General features: G+C 40.1%; 3 protein-coding genes across 6 annotated transcripts in view; all 3 read left to right on the forward strand.

The window, feature by feature from the left end:
* LOC141806618 (interferon-inducible GTPase 5-like) overlaps positions 1-13,724 on the forward strand; it is a 73,012-nt gene that overhangs the window by 55,068 nt on the left and 4,220 nt on the right. The window contains exon 1 of one of the 3 annotated variants that reach the window (XM_074692225.1): positions 12,276-12,380. The exons of 1 other annotated variant lie outside the window; for it this stretch is intronic. The gene's annotated coding sequence lies outside the window, so the exon portion shown is untranslated. Of the gene's footprint in view, positions 1-12,275; positions 12,381-13,724 lie in introns of those variants that run through there. One more of the 3 variants, XM_074692227.1, reaches the window with a different exon arrangement.
* On the forward strand, positions 1,211-3,880 carry LOC141806818 (interferon-inducible GTPase 5-like). 2 transcript variants are annotated; one of them, XM_074692499.1, is made up of 3 exons: positions 1,211-1,327; positions 2,046-2,619; positions 3,007-3,880. In XM_074692499.1, the coding sequence occupies exons 2-3, from the start codon at positions 2,061-2,063 to the stop codon at positions 3,627-3,629; spliced, it is 1,182 nt and encodes a 393-aa protein (XP_074548600.1). In that variant the 5' UTR covers positions 1,211-1,327; positions 2,046-2,060; the 3' UTR covers positions 3,630-3,880. The 2 variants fall into 2 exon arrangements, with proteins under 2 accessions (XP_074548600.1, XP_074548599.1); XM_074692498.1 differs by having other exon boundaries at positions 1,266-1,321.
* LOC141806752 (interferon-inducible GTPase 5-like) lies at positions 7,886-9,213 on the forward strand. Its single transcript, XM_074692424.1, has 2 exons — positions 7,886-8,438; positions 8,579-9,213. Exons 1-2 carry the CDS (start codon positions 7,886-7,888, stop codon positions 9,211-9,213), a joined length of 1,188 nt encoding a protein of 395 aa, XP_074548525.1.

The raw sequence follows: 13,724 nt of genomic DNA on the forward strand, positions 1-13,724 counted from the left end.
TGCAGTGCTATTGCAGCTCTATTACCTTGCTATTGCAGTGCTACTGCAGCACTCTTACCCTGCTATTGCAGTGCTATTGCAGCACTCTTACCCTGCTATTGCAGTGCTACTGCATTGCTACTACTTGGCCATATTATAAAGTGTTACCTCATTGTGTTTCCTGTTATAGTTTTCATTATAAGCTTGTGTACACCAGAGAATTATCCTTGACACCATGAGATAAGCCAGCTTTAACAGACACTCTGAGGAAACAGCTGTGATCTCATGAAGCCATCATATCTACAAAGAACATGTGCAGAGCTGTAATGATAAGGCAGGCAAACCAGGCAATTGCCTGGGGCCCCCTGCCGGCCTGGGGCCCCAAGACAACAACTGTTATGAATAAAATGCAACGACAAACTGTGTGCGTGCCCCCTGGCAGCCAAGGTGCACTGACACTGTTATTGGGAGTCGGGATCCCCCCTCAAGGGGGCCCCTCTCAGTAGTAGCTAACAGCACACAGCAGCCAGTTTCATGATCCCTGCAGCCAGTAACTTTACACAATGTGTGTGTAGTTTTTTTTTATATTGTACTATTAAATTAATATGCAACCTGCACTTTTTCATGTTGTTTTGAACAATGTGTCCTATTGCACGTGATGCCTGAAACGTTAACCGTACTGTATGTGTGTGTAATTTTTTTTATTTTTTACCTGCACTCTTTACATGCTGTTTTTGAATAACGTGTCCTTCGCAGTGTTTTATTCCAAATGTAATGATTGTTGAATGAAAATTTTGTATTTAGTTACTGTACAACTGTACTTATTGGTTGAAGTTGTTTTTGATATAAAGTGTGAGTGAACTGAAACCGTAGGGCTGGACTGATCGGCTCAGGGGGGGTCTCAATGTCCATCTTGCCTGAGGCCCCCAAATTCCTTGAAACGGCCCTGAACATGTGGAGTGATCTGAAATGAAATGTCATAAAACTCCGAGTCAGTGTCTTATGTTTTTCATTTGTTTCACAGAAACAAGTTCTTTTAGATTTTTGTTTCAGTTATAACATTTGTGAAAATCTGAAAACTGTTTCTTCTAAATCAGGATGTTTCTTGTAAGTCAGCTGCTCTTCAACAACCAATCAGAGGTCTTTAACTAACAGAAAGGCTTCTGAGTGGTTACTGCTCAAAGGGCTGGACTCTCTGATAAAGTTATGTTGAACTAAATCTCACTGTGGACGTTTTTCTGACAGTGTTTCTGCTTTGCTCTGATGTGTTTCTCCGTCAGGACTCCAGGAGCTTCAAATCTTCAGTACAAGTCCATGAGCTTCTGATCACAGTGAGAAACAGGTACAGGTAGGTCAGAGATGATGAGGATTCATGAGACTTTAAATCAGCTGTTTATTTTGACAGCTCAGCTTTTTACAGAGAGGAGGAATTTACGTCAGCCTGAACACATTGGTACAGTGCTCTGGTCTGTTGAGTTTGAATATAATGAATCATCATGTGAAACTTTAATGACAGGGTTAACATATATATTTCATGTGTTCTGAAGATGGTTTGTCTGTGTGATGATATATTTTTTAGTTGATTGTGGTGTCTTATGGACAGAGGAGAACTCATGTCTGCCTGTGCTAATATTAGGCAGGCAAGGCAAGTTTACTTATATAGCATATTTCAGCAAGACAATTCAATGTGCCTAACAGAGAAAACATATTAAAAGGAAACAATTAAAACTCAACTAAAAAGCAGATCAACTGAACTCAGAACTGGACTGATGTGATCCACTTCCTTGGTCTTAGTGAGGAATCGAGAAGCAGCGTTCTGAACCAGCTGCAGCTGTCTGACTGATTTTGTATGGAGAGCTGTAAAGACACTGTTACAGTAATCAATCTAACTAATATTAGATTCATAAATTAACACCAGCTCTGCTGTGCAGGCAAGCTTGGTGTGTTGCTGTGCTAACATATTCTACTGTTTTATTCTGTGATATTTGTTTTTGAACGAGATATTTAGCAGTTAAATATCAATAGTTGAGAATAATCTCAAACTGCCAAACTGTTTTTATTCACAGTTTTCACAAAGCATCATGGGAAATCTGTTTTCAAGGAAATCACTTGAAGATGAAGTTAAAGAAGCTCTAGAGAGAAAAGATGAAGCTCTGGCTGCTGCAAAGATCCAGGTGTATTTGGAGAAAGAGAAGAATGTTCCTCTAAATATTGCCATTACTGGAGAGACTGGATCTGGTAAATCCTCCTTTGTTAACGCCATCAGAGGAGTCGATGATGATGATGATGAGGAAGCTGCTCCCACTGGTGTTATAGAAACAACAAAGGAGGCCACACCGTACCTCCATCCTAACTTTACCAATGTCAAACTGTGGGATCTTCCTGGTGTTGGCTCCTTGAAATATCAAGCTGCAGAGTATCTGAAGAAGGTTGGATTTGAGAGGTTTGACTTCTTCATCATCATCTCATCAGAGCGCTTCTCAGAAAATGATGTGAAGCTGGCGAAGGAGATTCAGAGGATGGGGAAGAAGTTCTACTTTGTTCGCTCAAAGACTGACCAGGACATGGATAATGGGAAAAGAAAAAGAGGCTTTGGTGAAGCAAGGATCCTTGGACAAATCAAGAACAACTGCACTCAGGGTAACTGACTCAATGTTTCAATTTGTAACTTTATGAACTTACAGCCTAAAGCTCCAGACTCAGGAATATTTAAAAAATAAATAAACTTGGTAACCCTAAACAGTCAAATATAAATCAAAGACTGAGCCCAGGTCCTGTTTAAACTAAATGAAGTGTGAGGGTAGAGACAGTGTAGAGTTAATGTTCTGAAAATTTAATGTTTGTTTTCATTTTTTTTGTTTCAACACACATAAAAATTAAAAACAGAGAGGTTTGATGAGACACTTGAGATCCACAGATCAGAACCTGGTTTCAATTCCAGTGGTTCTCTGTTGAGATCACACATACAGAAAAGAAGTTAAGTTGTAAAAATAACCCTTCAGTCTATTTATTTATTTATTGTGACAGGCCTTCAAGATCAAGGTTTTCAGTCCCCTCAGGTCTTCCTGGTCTCCAGCCATAAGCCCCACCTCTATGATTTCCCTGACCTGTTGAGGACCCTGGAGAGAGAACTTCCTGAACACAAGAAGAACGCCTTCCTGTTAGCCATGCCCAACACCAGTCAGGAGATGATCGACAGGAAGAAAGAAGCTTTTCAGTCTAAAATTAAATATGTTGCCACTCTCTCTGCAGCTGTCGCAGCTGTACCAGTTCCTGGTCTCTCTGTTGCTGTTGATTTGGCCTTGCTGGTTGGTGTTGTTACTCGATATGTGTTCGCGTTTGGCCTTAACATCTCCTCACTAAAGAGAGTGTCCAAATACTCAGGTGTTCCTTATGAGAAATTGAGGGAACTAATTGTGTCACCACTTGCAGCAACAAAAATAACTTCTGAACTTCTTGTAAGGGTAATTTCTCAAACTGCTGTTCTTGTAGGATTAATGGCAGCAGAGGAAGGGTCCAGATTAGTTCCCATACTTGGGATCCCAGCATCAATGGCCCTCTCTTTTACCTTCACCTACAAGGCTCTCAACTTTTTCCTTGACGTGCTCACTGACGATGCAAAAAGAGTACTCCAAAAAGTTCTGTCTTAAACAGCAGAGAGTGATACTGATGTTCTGAAGGCATATACTTTATTTTAAAAAAAACTGTAGTTATAGCAGCTGCTTTTTCATCCTTTTTTTGAGCTTCAGCACTTTTAAATTGTACAAGATAAACATTTTATTATAAGCTAAGTAACTTTAAGCTTAAAGTGATGGATGGATGGAACAAGTTGGGTCCTATCACAAGGTTTAGGGCAGAAATTACCCCTACAGCAGTGTTTTTGTGCAGCAGAAGCCCAGGGCGCACACACCAAACACCCCCTCCCTGCTCCTCTGCAGGTTTCCTCTGCACTCAGACAGGGCCATATTTTACTTGACCAAAAACACAAATAAACAGACTCCCACTGAAAACATCTGATATCTGTCTGCATTCATGCTTTATTTAGAGAATTTTCAGAGTGTTACTCTCACACAAAAACACTGCTAAATAAGGCTCTAGTTCTCATCGTGTCTCTTCGTCCTGGCAGACTACCTGCGTTTGTTTATATCTGGCACGCCGCACGCGTGGACTGATACACTAAGCAGCGAGAGCCTCATAGCCAGCTGTGGCTCTGCAGCGGAGGTAGCACCGTTTTACGGCACGATGAGAACTAGAGCCTTATTTAGCCGTGTTTTTGTGTGTAAGTGAGTAACGCACTGAAAATTCACCAAATAAAGCATGAATGCAGACCCATATCAGATTTTTTCAGTAGGAGTCCGTTTATTTGTGTTTTTGGTCAAGTAAAATATGGCCCCGTCTGAGTGCAGAGGAAACCGGCAGAGGAGCAGGGAGGGGGTGTTTGGTGGGAGCGCTCTGGGCTTCTGCTGCACAAAAACACTGCTGTAGGGGTAATTTCTGCCCTAAACCTTGTGATAGGACCCAACTTGTTCCATCCCGGAGTATCACTTTAAGGCTGATTAAAAATGCATTTTATTTTGTTTGAAGAAATGAATTCATAATTTTTATGTAAAAGATTTGACGATACAACATAATTATGATAATAAAAATGTGTTTAAAATAGCATTCATTCATTAGTTCATTTGTTTATTCGATGATCTTCAACTACTTATCCTGATCAGGGTTTCAAGTGGATGGAGCCTATCCTGGATGTCAGGTACACCATGAACTGGTTTTGTTTTGGTTTTAAACAATTTACATTTCATGAGTTTATATCGAAGATTACTATGGTTTCTCTTTATGTGTTTTAACAACAACAACAAAAACATAACAACAACAAAAAAAACCCAACAATAATAATAATAACAATAATGATAATGTCATATTTTCTTTCTTCTTATGATGCTGAAGTTACCAAACCAACAGATCATTGCAAAGGTTAAAATGGACTTGATAAAATAGAAATAAAACATTTTAAGAAGCTTTTAGTTAATTTTAAAACACCTCAGTTTCCTCAGATAAAACAACCTCTGATTTACCTTTCTGATGATGGCATCTGTGTTGGGCTCAAAAGTCTTTTTTTGTCATAAAAGATGGTTCCTAGATATTTATACTGCCTGACGATTCAACTGTTTTACTGTTGACAAAAGTTTGAGCTGCCCCAAGTGGATTCCCCCGGAAGTCAATAATTGTGTTTTCCGTTTTAGACAAGCTAAGTTGAAGATAAGAATCCTCACACCATCTTAGAAAACTGTCAAGGACCATGTCCATCCTCATAATCCTGCAGGAGGCTAACAAGCACAGAGTCGTCTACAAATTTTAAGACGTGCCGAGATTCTAACATGCTATTGCAGTCATTAGTGTGTAGCATGAACAGCAAGGGTGACAGGACACAGCCCTCAGTTAATGTGCAGAGCTGTCACAGCTTAATTGGACTGCCTTGCCACCTTCTGGGCGGGAGTATCACGCACACAGTTGTAAAAATGTGGCTTTTAACAAGGTGTATACAGATTACAGACTGTGTACAAAAATATGTTTTTTTGCAGTGATCTAAAATTTGTTTTCTCTTGACTTTATACAGTAATATATCTACAAAGTAAAATCAAATTGACAACTCAGTCATACAATGCTGAACAATCAAAAATAAGCTGAAATTGTTTCCCTGGTTGAATGAGTTTTTAAAAATCTGTTTTCCTTCAGTGCTAATGGCAGAGATGTGATGAAGTAATTTTTGAACATGATGTTTGATAGTTTACTTATTTCCACAGAGGAAATATCCATCAAAGACTGAGCAGCACCATGAATTCAATCTGGTAGTAACATCTTGTCCAAGCAGTTCAAGTCTTCTACACACACACACACACACACACACACACACACAAACATATATATATATATATATATATATATATATATATATATATATATATATATATATATATATATATATATATATATATATATATATATATCCAGGAGACAGAGACTGAACAGACTGCTGGGGAGGCTCAGTCCTGGACCCTGTGGAGGTGGAGACTGGCTGGGCTGGAGAGTGGTGGACGAGTGGTGGACGGGACGTCGTCATCTAATTTCTTATGGACCTTTTTGCACTTTCTATACTCTTTCTTACTTTTGTTTTCTTGACTGCTGCTGTGACTCCTGAATTTCCCCTCGGAAATAAATAAAGTATTTTTCTATTCTATTCTATTCTGTTCTATATATATATATATATATATATATATATATATATATATATATATATATATATAGTTAGGGGGTATAAATATTAAGGCACCATCTTGATGACAAACTGTCTTTTGAGCCCAACACACAGGCTGTAAGTGTCATTTTTAAGAAAGGTAAACTCGCTGGGGAGCAATAAAGCCTCCGGATCAGTCCAGAACAAGTAAATGTAGAACTCAGAAGATGCTCCTGTGGAGGGTCATACTACAAGATCTCTGACTGGCTCATTTCACTGTCAATCAAAAAGGGATTCGGCCTCAGACAGATCATCCAATCATCATGCAGAAGCCCAGCGTCCAGGCCAGCCCACTGCCTCATAGACCCCCAGAGACGCTGAGCGTCCGATGGGCAGGACAAAGCCCAGCATTTATCCAATGACCGTCCAGTTTCCACAGTGGAACAACCCACTCTACACTTCCCCGCTGAATTCAGAAGACGCTCAGCGTCTGACTGTGTTAAAGCGCTGAGACGCTGTGGGGATGAATGAGAAGGAGGTGGAGCCAGTTACCTGTGATAGGAGCTGATTCTGAACAAAAGATGAAGGAAGTCAAGCTCAGATTTTGTCAATAAAATGTACACACAGCAGTAAATATCACCACTTTTTTGGGGACATTTTAGGGGAAGCTGAGCTTAGAGCAATCCCCAACTACACAAGACCAAGTATGTTTAAATACTTCTAATTAAAAAAATACTTTAAATATCCTTTTGCAACAAAAAAAGGAAAAGGGAGAAAAAAAGGTGTGATGATTTTTTCTCAGGACCATAACCCTTTTTCCTGTATGAAGGAAGCATTTTAAATTGAATAAATTTGGTTTAATGCTTATTCATTGTGTCTGGGTACAAACCACAGAAACACGGACAGTTAATTTTATAAAAATTCCCCGACATAAGTTTCCCACCAAAAAAGGAAGACATGTCCGGGCAAAAGAGGAAGCATGGTCACCGTAGTCAGCACTAAAGACAGAGCAGGTTACAGAAAAACAAATAAGTGAGCTTGTGATTTTAGAGACATTTAGGGGGTGTGATGGTGTGAAACTCAACGTTTCAAACAAATCAAGAACTTTATTGTAAGTCAGCTGCTCTCTGAATGACCAGTCTGTGGTTTTTCACTGACAGGAAGACTTTTCATTGGTTAGTGTCTGAAGGGCTGGACTCTTTGACTCTGATAAACTCCTTTCATGTATCCATGCTATCATTAGACTGTTTTCCCTTCAGGTGCCAACTTGACAGTGATCTGCTGTTGTCTCATCTGTTTCTGCTGTAGGTGAGTAAAGCCTTAAAAATACACAAGAACAGTTACAGTGGTGATGTCTTTGGTCAGTGGTGTACAGGGCGTTTATGTTGATGAAATGTCTTGAGTTCACCCTCACTCTGCTGGGAAGAAAAGTGTTTTTTTTTGTTTGTTTGTTTGTTTTAAATCCAGCTTTTTCACTCAGTCTTCATCTTTAAATTATCTGGACTATTATTGCACTCTATTTTTTAGACTAACTGGTGAAAGTTCACTGTGTTGCTGTTCTACCACACAGTAATGTTTTTTTTCTGTTTGTAGGGCTTTATTTTCCATATTTGCTTAAGAATGTTCTTTATTACCAAACTTCTCTTCTACTCATAGTTTTCACAAAGAACCATGGGAAATCTGTTTTCAAGATCATTTGACACAGAAGTCAGAGAAGCTCTACTAAACAATGATGGAGCCACAGCAGCTGCAAAGATCCAGGAGTATTTGGAAATCCAAATAAACATCCCTCTAAATATTGCTGTTACAGGAGAGACTGGCTCTGGTAAATCTACTTTAATCAACGCTATCAGAAGAGTAGGTAAAAATGATGAGAGAGCTGCCCCTATTGGTGAAGAAGAAACCACCATGGAGGTCACACCGTACCCCCATCCAAACTTTCCCAACGTGACATTTTGGGATCTCCCTGGTATCGGCACCATGAATTTTCCAGCTGCAAAGTACCTGAAGCTGGTTGAATTTGAGAGGTTTGACTTCTTCATCATCATATCTGATCGCTTCAGAGAAAATGACGTGAAGCTGGCAAAAGAGATTCAAAAGAAGAAGATGAAGTTCTACTTTGTTCGCTCAAAGATCGACGACAACATACGAGACAAGAGAACATCTCAGAGAGAGTTCAATGAGGAAAGGACCCTCACACAAATCAGGGAAACCTGCATCCAAAGTAGGTGTGATTTATCCTGGAACACACACACACACACACACACACACACACACACACACACACACACACACACACACACACACACACACACACACACAAGTATTTAGTTTGATTGATTTTTGTTTCTTCATGTGTCACAGGTCTTCAGGATCAAGGTTTTGAGTCTCCTCAGGTCTTCCTGGTCTCCAGCCGTGAGCTCCACCTCTATGATTTCCCTCTCTTAGCTGAGACCCTGGAGAGAGAACTCCCTGATCTCAAGAGAGAAGCGTTTCAGTTAGCCATGCCCAACACCAGCCTGGAGATGATCGACAGAAAGAAAAAAGCTTTCAAGTCCAAAATTAAATATGTTGCTCTTCTCTCTGCAGCTGTAGCAGGAGTACCAGTTCCTGGTCTCTCTGTTGCCGTTGATCTCAGTCTTCTGGTTGGTGTTGTCACTCGATATGTGTTTGCGTTCGGCCTTGACATCTCCTCACTTAAGAAAATTTCTCACTACACAGGTGTTCCTTATGAGGAACTGAAGGCCATCATCGAGTCACCTCTGGCAGCAACAGTAGTAACTCCTGCTCTTCTTCTGAACCTCTTAGTTCAAACTGCAAGCCTTGTTGTATTAATGGCAGCAGAGGAAGGGTCTAGACTCATTCCTATACTTGGGATCCCAGCATCAATGGCCTTCTCTTTTCTCACGATCTACAAAGCTCTCAACATTTTCCTGGAAGTGCTCGCTGATGATGCTCGAAGAGTGTTTGAAAAAACTGGTTTGAACAGAAAAGGGTGATATTCAAAATAAAAAGGGAGTATTTATATACACACACACACACACACACACACACATATATATATATATATATATATATATATATATATATATATATATATATATATATAAACTCAGGATTAGTTAATCAATTAATTAAGTGATTTATCCTGTAAATATGATTTACAGGTCAGATGATTGTCAATCCAAAAGTATTCTAATCATGATCAAAAAATAATTATCATAATGATCTGAACTATGTTGTTTTCTTTTGTTATGAAACACTTTATGATTTCTGTTAATGCATGTTGAAGGTTACAGTAGTTTTTTGTCATAGTTTCCATGTAGTAATTGAACAGTGACAAACAAAATCACCCTCTGCTTTTTGAAAAGCTTTTTCTAAAATGTTAAACCAACTGGCTTAGTTTTTGCATTCTGTTACAGTCTACACAGCTCCACCATTAAGTTTCATGCTGTCAACTCTGTATACAGTCTATGGCTTTGACACGGGTGTTAGAGGGCTGTGTCCGACCAGAACAACTTACCATAAACCAAAAAGTCTCTAAAGCTGTAGCAGTGTTCTCTGTGTCTCATTGTGCTAACTCTGATAACATCATGCTTTATGTAAATAGATGCTTCAAGATGACCTAGGTGGACCATGCATTTGCCTAAAGTCTGATTCATGTTAGAGTAGTGTGACCGCTGGCTGTACTCTTCAGCGGGGGAACAACAACCTGCCTGACCAGGTGCAAACCCATTTTTGGAGACAAAGAGACAAATATGTTGCCCCTTCGGGTGCATGAACTTTTGGGACGCAAAGTGAATACATTCTGACACAAGGTGAAGAGACCAACAGTGAGCCCATATAGTGGTGGCCGAAATTATTGGAACACTTGGCAGATTTAATAGGTTTCGGTTGTCTTTTTTGTTGTTTTTGCTGAAATAGAAATAGAAATAGAAATAGAAAATACTTTATTTATCCCCAAGGGGAAATTCAGGAGTCACAGCAGCAATCAAGAAAACAAAAGTAAGAAAGTGTGTAGAAAGTGCAAAAATGTCCACAAGAAAATAGATGATGACATCCCGTTCACCACTCTCCAACCCAGCCAGTCTCCGCCTCCACAGGGTCCAGGACTGAGCCTCCCCAGCAGTCTGTTCAGTCTCTGTCTCCTGGATCCTGTCTGTTCACAGCAGGGGAAGCTCCTCCAATGTTGCTTGGTGTCTGATGTCAGCTCCGTCAGCCACGTCCATGAACAGCACGATGCCACTCTGCCCTCCGGCAGCCCCTCTGCCGCGGGGCTAGCACGGCTAGCTCGTCCATCCCACTGGAGATAGATCCCACGTTCCCAACAACGATGGATGGAAGGACAGGTCCACGTCGTCACCTCCCAGCTCACACCCGAGAACCAGCACGTCGTCCTCACCTCCTTCTCCTCACCTCGAGGGAAATCATCAAGCCCTACACTAGTCAGCATTGACATGCTACAGGCTGCTAACAGCTAATTTCACATGTAAACAATACAGCCATGGTTACATGTAGGATCTCCAGACAAACACAGGAGAAAAGTAGTAAAAATATCGCTGAAGCCACAAAAAGTTTGGTGTCCGTGACCGACAATGAACCATACAAAGTGATGATCCACTCCAAATACAAAGATTACGAAAAAGAGACGAAAAGACTTACAAGAAACGGTCAAAGACGAGAGAGCTACTGCAACAGGCAGCTACTTGGGCAGCGCCTAGCAACGAGAAAAAGCGAAATGGTCGTTAAAATATCCATAAGTCAAATAAAAGTATATTTACAAACCAACAGAGTCATCATTATTCTGTATGAACTGTAGAATAGAGCCGTCATGAGGAGATTTTGGTCTTTTCCTTCATAATGAAGAACACTAAAAATGATAGACTGGCCTCAGCTCCTGACCTCAACCTGATACAGCAAGTTAGGGCCAGTTGTAAAATAAAGTGAACTGATCTATTGTACACTCAAAGCAAAACCCTTAGCTTGAGTTGTAGAAGTCAGGGGATAACATTTGTTGAAGTTCTTAGGGACATATAAGACCCTTTCAGTCCCCTAACACAGCCCCTGAGGTTAGGGGCTGATCAATGCACAGGCTCACCTCCGCTGCAGGGGCTCGATTTGTACAAACCTCACGTGATTCTCTCTCAGCTCTCAAAAACTACAAGATACATTAATCATTATTCATTTAATTTAATTATTTCTATTTGTTTCAGTTTTTTATATTGACTGTTTATTGTCAATTTGCAGTTATTTATGCATTGTGTGAATGCATTTTCTTTGATCAAACTTTTAAAATAAGTTGTTCAATGTTTTCATGTTGTCTGTGTTTACTGCAAATTTACTACAAACAAAAATAAATATTTTTCTTCTGTTATCAAGAGGTCTGTTGTTTTCACAATGTGGCGAGTCACCTGGGGCTGGGTTGGGCTTGTTTGCTCAGAGCTGGTCACTATTTGTATCATGAAATCTGGCCTTGCTATGCATTGCCTGGAGTTTGTGCCTATAACACAGATCAAGCCCCAGAGAAGGTTTGAACCTTTTCCATACTGACCTGCTCAGATCCTTTGTCTCTGACACATGAGCTTCTCTTCCCCTCGAGTGTAAAAACAGTGAGTGACTTCCTGGAAGTTTAGCTCTGAAGGTGTGGCTCAGAGGCTGCAGGAGGAGGCACAGGTAAGGGGGAAGGTATTATAACACAGCCGATGCCTGCTGATCAAAAACATGAAACACATTTTGTACCACATCAACAAGCTTCTGTTTCTTTATTTTAAATGTATTACTGATGGTGTTGAAATGTGAGGGTGTCACCAAAACACACTATTAGTAAAGGCTTTAAGTAACCTGCAGGGCTGTGATGGTGAGTTACACTGAGTTTCATATAAATCGTCAAACTGTTTCCCCTAAATCAGGATGTTTCTTGTAAGTCAGCTGATCTTCAACAACCAATCAGAGGTCTTTAACTGACAGAAAGACTTCTGAGTGGTTACTGCTCAAAGGGCTGGACTCTCTGATAAAGTTATGTTGATCTAAATCTCTCTGTGGGTGTTTTTCTGACAGTGTTTCTGCTTTGCTCTGATGTGTTTCTCCGTCGGGACTCCAGGGTGAGGAGCTTCAAATCTTCAGCACAAGTCCACGAGCTGCTGATCACAGTGAGAAACAGGTACAGGTAGGTCAGAGATGATGAGGATTCATGAGACTTTAAATCAGCTGTTTATTTTGACAGCTCAGCTTTTTACAGAGAGGAGGAGTTTGTGTCAGTCTGCACACATTGGTACAGTGCTCTGGTCTGTTGCGTTTGATTATAACACACTTGCTAACATTGGAGTGTTGAAAATAGGGAGGTTTTATGGGAGTTGGATAATTGCCCTGTTCCAAGCAACGCTACCTACTTATGGCTCCAACAACTGATTGATTAGTGAATGAAACAGATCATTTTCTGTATCACACTACATTAAGATGTTTTGTTACTGCAACTGAAGTTAACTATGTTAATTTCATTTGATAAATTTGGTCCCTTTCCTTCTCTGAGCACGTTCTTTTACTATTTCCTCTTCCTCCTTCTCCTCCTTTGTGGGTCTCCCCTCTAACTCTCAATCTTCTCCTGGCTCCATACAATTTGGCTGAAGATAAACAAACACACCCACTGCATTTTTATAGCCCTTAAGGCCTTGTACGCATGTAGCTGAGTCAAAAACGAATATCTCCCTTTCATTCGTTTTTAAAAATACTCTTGTCCTCATGCACCAGACCCATATTTGGCTGTTTTTCAGATATGAAAGCTGTGCCATCCAATCAGAATGAACCCCCGTCATTCATCTGTGACATTTGAGAACCAGAACAAAACACAAAAACACAAAACCATCAAACCAGAGTTTTCTAAAATCTTCACTTTGGTCGGAGTTGTCAGAAAACATAGTTTTTAGTGTTGAAAACTGTTTGCATTCTACAGCAGGTTTCTATCTAAAGCATTTGATTCTGTTGTTACTGCTGTTTCTTTTCTTATAGAAAGAGGACTAAAAATAGATGTTCAGTGAGCACAAATGAGGTAGTTCTTCATTTCAGCATTTTCTGGTTGAACCAGTCAGGTTGTCATGTTGTCATTATGATTAATCCTGCAGAAAACAGCAAGGCTACAGCTAAATGTAGGTCTTGGGGATAAACCGAGATTTGCATTGTGGACGATTTTAAAAAAGAAAAGTTCAAATTTTTCTCCCTGCTATTGCTCACCTTTTATACCGCAAAAAGTGCTGACTCTGCGTGTATGCAATCTGATTTAACAGTTCAGTTACAAAACAACAGAAACCTGATGGTCATAAAAATCTTCTTGTGCATCTTCGACACCTTGCACCTTGACGGACACATGTTCCTTATGGTCTGAATCAACAGCACAAAGAGCAATACAAACTAGACCGCTTATCAGTTAACGTTTAAACCCATTTCCTTCAGTACTTTGTTTTCTAAAGGTCACTTTAAGGAGTTTAAGATCTTTGAAACAGTTTTGAAGCCGGGA

The sequence above is a fragment of the Halichoeres trimaculatus genome, unplaced genomic scaffold (genome assembly GCF_033239565.1).
Source record: "Halichoeres trimaculatus isolate MK-OKI-2021-1 unplaced genomic scaffold, fHalTri1.1 fHalTri1_scaffold_17, whole genome shotgun sequence".
Lineage (NCBI taxonomy): Eukaryota > Metazoa > Chordata > Actinopteri > Labriformes > Labridae > Halichoeres > Halichoeres trimaculatus.

Bases quoted from the DNA above. Each gene is read 5' to 3' on its own strand.
- LOC141806818 (XM_074692499.1), top strand. From the start codon at position 2,061: ATGGGAAATCTGTTTTCAAGGAAATCACTTGAAGATGAAGTTAAAGAA. The intron at 2,620-3,006 runs GTAACTGACTCA...TTATTGTGACAG, and splicing joins CAAGAACAACTGCACTCAGG to GCCTTCAAGATCAAGGTTTT.
- LOC141806752 (XM_074692424.1), top strand. From the start codon at position 7,886: ATGGGAAATCTGTTTTCAAGATCATTTGACACAGAAGTCAGAGAAGCT. The intron at 8,439-8,578 runs GTAGGTGTGATT...CATGTGTCACAG, and splicing joins CAGGGAAACCTGCATCCAAA to GTCTTCAGGATCAAGGTTTT.